Source organism: Thamnophis elegans, chromosome 3 (genome assembly GCF_009769535.1).
Source record: "Thamnophis elegans isolate rThaEle1 chromosome 3, rThaEle1.pri, whole genome shotgun sequence".
NCBI classification, from domain to species: Eukaryota; Metazoa; Chordata; class Lepidosauria; order Squamata; family Colubridae; genus Thamnophis; species Thamnophis elegans.
This window is the reverse complement of record NC_045543.1, coordinates 35,995,726-36,005,425: the sequence shown is the minus strand read 5'-3', so window position 1 is coordinate 36,005,425 and position 9,700 is coordinate 35,995,726. Positions and strand designations below refer to the sequence as shown.

Here is a 9,700-nt window from a genome sequence, read left to right as displayed (position 1 = left end):
TCTAGCAAGGATTCTTTGCAATGTTTCTTGTTTGTGCCCCATATAGAATTTGTGCCAATGTTTTAGCCTCAAAAAGTTTTAAGGCAGCAGGTACTAACTGACCTCCACCTGTATAAAAGAAATGTTTAATTGCATTTGAGGACCTATTGGCTACTTGCAATGTGTGATCCAGGTGGGCCTTCCATGTCCCTTGCAAGTGGAAAACCACCTCAAGGTATATAAATGTTCTAACCTGTTCCAAACTATGTCCTTCTATTTTCCAGGAGTATTGGCTTGGTCTTTTAGCAAAAATTTAAATTTTTGATTTATCAAAGTTAAGGACCAGCTTGTTTTGCCTGCAATAGCGAGTGTTGCCTTAATTGCTCTCTTCAGTCCTACAGGGGTTTGTGACATGATAGCGGCATCATCAGCATATAAGAGAATTGTCACTTTGCGTTGTGCTAAGTTAAGAGTATGGAAATCAGGGTTCTGTAAGAGATCAATCAGGGGATTAATATAGAAGTTAAAGAGGGAGGGGGACAGGATGCAACCCTGCCATACCCCTTTTTGTACCCTTACTGAGCCGGTTAAACTCTCTTGGGGATTGCACCTCACTTTCAAGGTGGAATTGGCATACAATTTTTGTATGAGGAAGAGGAGGCGTTTATTGATTGTGGTGCATTTTAATTTCTCCCAGAGGGTGATCCTGGATATTGAATCAAAGGCCTGCTTAAAATCAAGGAAGGCCACAAAAAGAGAGGATTTTTAAAATATGTGTATTTTTATACTAAATGGTGGAGTACCAAGATATGATCCACCATAGATCTTCTTTCTCTAAAACCAGCTTGTTCGTCTTGATTATCCCCCCTGAAATTAGCCAATCCTGAAGTTTATAATTTAGGTATTTGGCATACAGTTTACTAATAAGGCTGAGAAGAAGAATGGGTCTATAATTGCCTGGGTCATTTCTATTACCTTTTTTATAAATTGGTATGATAATTAGTACTCCCCAATCTCTAGGCATATGACCTGTTTTATCTATAAATGTAAACAGTGATGCTAAAAGTGGAGCCCACCCACTGGCATTCTTTTTTATTATTTCTGGCAGGACATTATCAGCCCCGGGTGCCTTATTAGCCTTTAGGGCTCCAATCAACCGGGATATCTCTTCTGGTGTAACAGGGGGCCAGTAAGGAGTTTGGTCCAAACTAGCTTGGTTCTCCTTGGTTACATAGTCAGGATCTGTATAAAGCTCCCTAAAATACTCTTCCCAGGCATGAATCGGCATCTGATTTGTTGGGGGGTAGGAGAGATTTTCCCAATCCCCTGGTGATGTACCAAAAAGGGATGTATTTTTTGTCCTGACTGCCGTAATTAGTCTATGCCAAGACTCCTTCAGAGCCACACTTTTCTTTTCTTTTAGAAGGTTCTTATATTGTGCTTTCAGCTGCTTTAAGTAAACTCAGTTGAATTTTCTCAAGGTAAACTCTCCATACTCTGAATTATCTGGTTGTTGGTCGCCTTTTAGATACTATTAAATGCTGTTTTGCCACATCTTTTTGCCGGTCCCATTCTAATCTCTCCAGATTGTTGGGGATGGGGGGGGGATTAGCTTTACTTACATCGTGGAGCAGCTGGGTATACAGACAAGGCCCCTAGCCAATCACATTCAGTTTGAGCAAGTGGATGGGATGCTGATCGGAAGGGCCCCGGCCAAGCTAATAGCCGAGTTGGTGAAGTTGCAGATAGGGCACCAATATGATTTATCATAGCGCCAAAAATGAATGAATCGATTATTTTAGGACTTGCATGATTGGGCAAATGGGCACCTACTACAAAGTAGGAGGATGGTATTCAAAAATTGACCCTAGGCCTTGGGCCACTGCCCCCTGTGAAGCCAGAAGGCCTTAAACCAGACCATCCAGAGCCTGTAGCCCCTGCAGCAGAGACATCCCAGGCATCCAGCAAATACCAAAATAATACTGGGATCTGGAAGGGGTATTCAATGAGGAAAATTGCAATTATTTCCCCCTAACTGTCCCACCGATTGCGCAATAGAATTTGTGCCTGGGGCAAAACTACCAAAGCCAAAAATGTATTCAATGGCTCCTAAAGAGATGGCGGAACTAAGGAAATACATGCTAATTTGAAGCGGGGCTTTATCCAGCCAGCCAATTCAGAAGTAGAAGCTAGGTATGTAGGGCAGCTACATACCTAGCTGCTGGGTGGGTGGGTGGTGGTTAGGCTCTGTGTTGACTTCCGGGGGATCAACGCCATTTGTGTAAAAAATATTTAAATATGTAAAAATATGTATGTACCCCCTCTTGTGAAGGACATGTTGAACCACTTGGCTAAAGGCAAAGTGTTCACCAAATGAACTTGAGAGAGATGTATTACCGCATACAAATCAGGGAGGGGGGTGAATGGAAGACAGCCTTTAACTGCCCTCAGTTCAAAGTCATGCCATTTGGGCTACAAGGGGCCTCTGCGGTCTTCAGGCAGTTCATTAACGAGGTGCTGCATAGGTACCTGTACAAAGGGGTGCTTGTTTACCTTGATGACATTCTCATCTATTCTGAGACCCTAGAAGAGCACGTAAAGCTGGTGTGACAAGTTCTGGAAAAACTTCTAGCTGCCAAACTCTATGCTAAACTATCAAAGTGTGAATTCCACAGGACTTCACTTGATTATCTTGACTATCGTATTTCCAGTGAGGGGATAGAGATGAACCCAGGGAAAGTGAAAGCAGTGCTAGACCGGCAACCCCCATGCACCCGCAAACAGCTACAAAGTTTCCTGGGATTTGATAGCTTCTATCGGCAATTCATCCTGGCTTTTGCAGAAGTCGCTCTGCCCTTGACTAAACTGTTAAAAACAGGGCCATCCCTGACAAATCCAAATCCAAACCAACCTATTGGGTGGACAATAGACTGTCAAAAAGCATTTGAAAAATTAAAATGGCTCTTTGCCAAAGTGCCCATTCTGCAACATGCCAACCCAGAACAGTAATTCATAATCTAGTCAGATGCCAGTGATGTGGCTGTAGTGGCAGTGCTGTTGCAGAAGAACAAAGAGGGACAACATGTGCTTATGTCTCCAAAAAACTCACCGCTACAGAAGGAAGGTGGGCCATTTGGGACAAAGAAGCCTATGTGGTCTGGTGGGCACTACTCACCTGGAGAAGTTTCCTGGGGAGGGGGGGAACATTCCATTTGAGGTCTGGACTGACTATAAAAACCTCAAAGCCCTAAAAATAACCCTGGAAATTGTCCCCAAAGCAAGTTCACTGGGCACAATACTTTAGATAGTTTAAATTCAAAGTGAAGTACATCCCTGCTAGGAAGAACTTGCTGGCAGATGCCTTATTGACGAAACTGCAGTATGACAATCTGAGGCAAGAAGTGATTCACCCCATCATACCCCCTAATCAAAAGGCGGCTCAAGTCACCACCAGAGGCCAAACCAGGCAGCAGCCTACTCTCAGCCTGGACAAGCTGACCACAGCAATGAAATCAGCACTGCGAACCGACCCCTGGCTCAATGAAAACAAAGAAATCCTAACGATGAGAGATTGGTTAGCCTGGAAAGGATCCAAACTGTACATTCCTGCAAACGTGAGACTGGAAATACTACAGTGAAGCCACAACGCAAAATTGGGAGGTCACTGTGGATTCATAAAAATGCTCCACCTTGCCAGAAGTCAATTTTGGTGGCCTAAAATGAAAGCAGAAGTGGAAGACTACATGAGAAGCTGTGCCACTTGCACAACCATGAAAATACGGCCAGGCAAGCCCCCTGGATTACTGCAACAGGTGGCCAGCCCTAGCTGACAATGGGAAGAGATCACAATGGATTTCATTGTAGAGCTCCCAGACAGCAGAAGAAATAAAGTGATTTGGACAGTCATTGACTTATTTTCCAAGCAAGCTCATTCTATTGCTTGCTCGGGATTACCATCCACAAAGAAACTAGCAAAGATGTTTATCAAACACATATAATGCCTACATGGAGTACCCAAGGGAATCATCTCAGACCATGGAGTTCAATTCATTGCCAAGTTCTGGAGTGAGTTCCTGAAGTCCATTGGTCCCCACAAGGACTTAGCTTGGCTTTCCATTCGAGCACAAATGGAGCAGCAGAACACACGAACGCAATGGTGGAACAATACATCCATTGTTATGTGGATTACCAGCAGGACAACTGGTCGGACTTGCTACCTTTCACTGAAGTTGCGTATAACAATGCTGTCCACAGCAGCACTGGATTAACTCCTTTTCAAGTTACCAGTGGCATGGAATTTGTTCCCATGCCTGAACTGCCCAGAGAGCCCCCCCCTCCATTTCTCTTAATGAATGGATGGACGCTCCTAAAAAGGGGTGTGAGAATATGAAAAAAGCTCTGGCAGAGGCAGCAGAAGAATACAAAAACAAGCTGATAAGCACCACTTGCTCCACCCCCCCCTTCCGTGTGAAGGATAAAGATTTCTTGTCTACTAAATACATAAGGTGAAGGATACCTAGCAAAAAATTAGGACTGAAATTTTTAGGTCCCTTTCCAATAGTGAAAATAATTAACCCAATTACAGTTCAGCTCAGTCTGCCCAGAATTCTAGGAAAAATTCACCCAGTCTTTCATTGTAGCTTTCTGAAAACTGTGATTGGGTCCAACTAAGACCATTGACCCAGCTTCCCCCTCCTCCAATAGTGATACAAGGAGAAACTCACTATGAAGTGAAGAAAATTTTAGATTCTAGATTGTATAGAGGTCATTTGCAATATTTAGTGCATTGGAGGGGGTACCCTTTGTCTGAAGCTACATGGGTGAAAAGTTGGAATGTAAAAGCTGATAAGTTAGTGAAACAATTCCATGATAAATTTCCCAATAAGCCAAAGGGGGAGGAGGTGGTTAGTTATGCTCATATTAACCCCCACATTATTCTCTTTTCAGGATACACTTTTCTTCTGAGGAGAGGCTGCCTGTCAGGCCAGCAGTCATCTTTTCTTTTGGATCTTTGGCCTGCCGCACTTCTTATTATTCTGCTATGCATTTTCTATTTCTGGGGAAATGGGAGGGGGGGATTGTAAGGAGTTATATACTATGTAGCCATAACAAAATTCTTTTTAGAAAGCCAAGGTCATCCTTTGTCTCTGCACCTCTGCACCTGACAAGAATTGGATGGGTGGAATTGCCAGCATGGCAGTGAGAAATTGGACCATGTGATCTTGAACTTTCAATTAGGTGGGAAAAAACAGAAAGCTTTCAGATTCAGGTTTTCCCAGATGTGACAACATGGCTCTCTTAATAAATTGGAACTTTGAGCAATACTTTGCCTTGGACTCTGATTTACTTTCGGATGCTATTTGAAATTCTGAATATATCCTTCACATATATTCCCAATTAGGTTTTCTCTATATATTTTTTTGGTTGTGTCTTGAGTTACTTTTCTTTTCATTTCTATATATTCTCAATATAGCCAATATATCACTCCAACAGTGAGATGAGTGGTATATAAATTTAATAATAGAAAATAAATAAATAAATAAATAAAAATCATTTACTTTTTATTTACTCATTATACAGAGAAATAAAAATATATTTAACATTTATTCAAATTACACAGTGATTATTTTTTAAATCAAAAAGTAACTTAAAATAAATTATAAAATATTCAAATTTAATATAATAAATTATAAAATATTCAAATTTAATATAAAACTATTCACTATTCATTTCAGCAACAAACACTCAATAAAAACTACATTTATTCATAAAGGAATAAATCTGAAAGCAAAAATATTCTGATTTTTTATTGTTGTGTTCTTGGAAATACTTTTGCAATGCTTATGAGTATTTCAAAACTCAAATATATACAGTGTTTCTCCCTCCCCAATTTCCCCAAAACATACCTTAGTTTCCAGTCGTCTAAATTGTTGGGCCATTCTGCGGAAAGAAATATAGAATTGAGGAATGTAGTTTGATTTTAATTCTGACCCCAAAATGATTTCTAAAAATAAGCATAACTGGAGATAATAAAGATCTTTCTATTTAGCAGATTCATCTAATTACAGTAGGTAGTTTCTCTAAATGAAATACAATGGAAAACAGAATCCAGTACAATTTCAGGGACTAAATACTGTATTTTCCCAAAAATACCACCTACCTTGAAAGTAAGTTCTAGCTTGATTTTTACACATGTGCCCAATATAAGCTCTAGCCTCTCAAATAAGTCCTAATTAAGATCCCACCCACTCTGGGTGAGGGGGGATGGGTAAAAATTAAGCTAGGATGGGGATGGGGGGGTAGTGGAGCTGCCCTACATACCCTGCACACTTGACATCATCTATCTCCAGCCTACAACACAATCCTTTCAGCAGTTCCAAGAAGGTTCCACATCCATTTGCAGTACTCAGGTGATCCTGAGGATACAGATAAACCTCTAAACGGTCTCAATTACTCTTTAAAACGAATGCAAATCGCCAGCTGGCTGCAAGGAGTATAAATCCTTCCTTTCCCCACTATCCAGTCAGTGCTGAAGAAGCTTCTTGGATGAGAAGTGAAACATCTTCAAAGAAAAACAAGAAAGTCCAGTTGCCTCTTCAAAAAGCACCTTTGGGACAGCCACCTTATTGTCAAGTGACAATAAGCTTACAATACTGAGAAGTTTTACATTTCATTTACAGAAACAATTGTTGGCATTTATAATAATGAGCCTTATTTATTTAATCATTTAATTATATGCTGCCCATTTCACTATTGACATTGGATAGCATACAATACTGTAAAAGCAAGTAGAAAATATTAAACAATTAAATACCAAATATTCAAATAAACCAAGATTACATGTTAAAAACTAAAAGATAATATGTTGGGATGGGATTCTTTTAATTCCATCACTAGCATGGAATACCGCATCAGGGCTTCAGGCCAAATGGCAGAGCCAGGTTTTGAGGGTTTTTTGGAAGGTCAAGAGGATGGGGCGGATCTCACCTTGAGGGGTGCAATGTTCCAGAGGGTGGGAGCCACAAAAGAGAAGGCTCTTCTCCTGGATACCACCAACTGAAATTCCTTGGACAATGGGATCTGCAGCATGCCCCTTCTTCTGGAACAAGTAGGCCAGGCAAACTCCATTGGGGTGAGGTAGCCTGGATCAGATAGCCTGGACTCATGCCATAAATGGCTTTAAAGGTCTGAATCAACACCTTGGACCAAGAAGCACACCAGCAACTAGTGCAGCTCATGCAACAAGATGTTACATGGGGACATTCCCATGGCTATCTTCCATTAGACATTAAAACGAACCATCCCACATGGCCTTCATAAACATTCCCCAAAAGGTGACGGGATCTCAAGGCGCTTCGGCACCAGTAAACTAGTTGTAAAATATCAGTTGTCACAGGCACTGCTAATAAATTGACTCCAAGCCCCCCCCCCCCCAATTGAATGGCAGTATCACTTTTAGGGATCTGACATACTGCCTTCCTTAGAAAAAGGAGAGATCCACCTGAGAAAAGATAGAAACAAAAATTCCATCTTAGTATTTTAACAAGGTTTGTCAGGGTATTGGGAGTGAAAATTTTTCAGTAAGATAGGGGCCCTAACCTATCTTGTTTAACTATCCATTCATTTTGGGATGAGGGTAGATGTTTCCAAACAACTAAGTATTGGGTTTTCCTCTTGTGGATCCTAGAGTCAAACATTTCCTTGATTTGTGCTGCATGTGCACACGCTGTTCAATATAAATTGTTCTGTCCTCATGTACAGAACAATTTACAGTAAACTGCACACCGGTTTGGTGGGGGTGTCAGTCCTGGGTTGCTGCCAGTTCTGTGACCCAGGCCTGAATTCCACTACCGGTTCGGCTGATATCAAATATCAAAAAACTCTGTCATGTCTTCATTCACCTTGGCTGATTGTTTACAAAATATTGCTTTAATCATATTGGGAAACCTCTCCCCAAAGTCCACATATTTTAATTGTGCTATTAATTGCCAATTGATATTGTCAAAAGCTTTCTGTGCATCTAGAAATATCAGCACCATATGTTTTCCCGGATGCATCTCATAATACTCTAATGTATCATTATCATTCTCACATTGTTTTTAATCTGTATTTTTGGCAAAAATCCATTCTGGTCTGGATGTATAAATTCATTCAAATATTTTTTCAATCTCTCTAGAAGCATATATTTTGTAGTCCACATTCAATAAAATATTGGCCTATCATTTTTTATATGTGTTAAAACTGTGTCATCTTTCGGAATAAGAGTAACATTTGCTTCCATCCATGAGTTTGGAATTTTTGCTTCTAAGAGTACTTCATTGTGGACTTCCAACATCACTGGGTTTAATACTCCTTCAAGTTGTTTATAGTATTCCATCAGGCCCTGGTGTTTTATTGTTTTTTGTTTTTTAATTGCCTCTGTGACTTCCATCATAGTTATCTGTTCATTCAACATGTTCTTGACAGTATCTGGTATTTTAGGAAACTCAGATTTTCAAAATATTGTTGTATTTTATTTTCCAAGATTTCCTCCTTGTCATATACTAGTTTCTCATAGCATTTTTCTCCTCGTTCTGGTTGTGTAGGGTCCCTTTCTCATTAATTAAACAATGTATCAGGTTTTTTCCCCTTTCTTTTTTCAACTGGTATGCCAACCATCTTCCAGACTTGTTGGCATTTTCAAAAAAGTTTTGCTTTGTGTTTTTAATTTTAGGTCCCAGCTCTTCTTTCTCCAATAGATTCATTTTATGTTTTATTATATGTATTCGATTTTTCAGCTCCTTTTTTTGTGGTTCTCACTGTAGATCTGATTCCAATTTTTTGTATTCTTCCTCTAACATAGTCTTATTTTGTTACTTCTTTTAATTTTTCTTTCCTATACATCAGTGGTGGGTTGCAGGTGGTATGCCCCAGTACTGGCATACCGGAGCCTGGCCGGAGCACCGGGTACCATTCCGGTATGGTGCTCCAGAGGGCCCACCTGCCCACCTGAGCTCCTTATCATGTTTTAAAGCTTTCATCGCTTCTGCGTGCATGCATGGCACGTACAGTGCCTGCGCAACGCTCCACTGAGCAGCTGGAGCGTCATGGAGGCTTGCAGAAGTGTCGCAGAGGCTTGCAGAAGCATTGTTTGCAGCTGCAATGCATGCGCGCACTGCGCACATCCATGTGGGTGATGCTGGGGCAGTTTCAACCATACCAGTTGGAATGGAATCTGGAACCCACCACTGCTATATATGTTACAGCTAAGCTTCGCATATATGCTTTAACAGTGTGCCATACTATTTGTATATACTCAACATTGGCCACAGGATTGGAAAATATCAGTTTACATTCCAATTCCAAAGAACGGCAATACCAAAGAATGTTCAATCTACCACACCATTGCACTCATTTCACATGCTAGTAAAGTTATGCTCAAAATCCTACAAGCTAGACTCCAGCAGTAGATCGAGATACTACCAGAAGTACAGGCAGGATTTCGAAGAGGCAGAGGAACTAGAGATCAAATTGTCAACATACACTGGATCATGGAAAAAGCTAGGGAGTTCCAGAAAAAACATCTACTTCTGCTTCTTTGACTATGCTAAAGCATTTGATTGTGTGGATCACAACAAATTGTGGCAAGTTCTTAAAGAGATGGGAGTACCAGACCATCTTATTTATCTCTTGAGAAGCCTATAAGTGGGTCAAGAAGCAATAGTTAGAACTGGACACGGCA

The 9,700-nt window shown here is 40.7% G+C and overlaps 1 protein-coding gene across 1 annotated transcript in view; it reads right to left on the bottom strand.

Annotated features, from left to right (window-relative positions):
- Positions 1-3,000: 3,000 nt before the first annotated feature.
- Positions 3,001-9,700, bottom strand: part of TRPM8 (transient receptor potential cation channel subfamily M member 8) — a 175,729-nt gene continuing 169,029 nt past the window's right edge. Inside the window, exons 24-25 of the mRNA XM_032213076.1 lie at positions 5,886-5,919; positions 3,001-3,033 (exon numbers count right to left, since the gene is read on the bottom strand). Coding sequence (XP_032068967.1) covers positions 3,001-3,033; positions 5,886-5,919 — 67 coding nt within the window. The remainder of the gene's footprint in view (positions 3,034-5,885; positions 5,920-9,700) is intronic.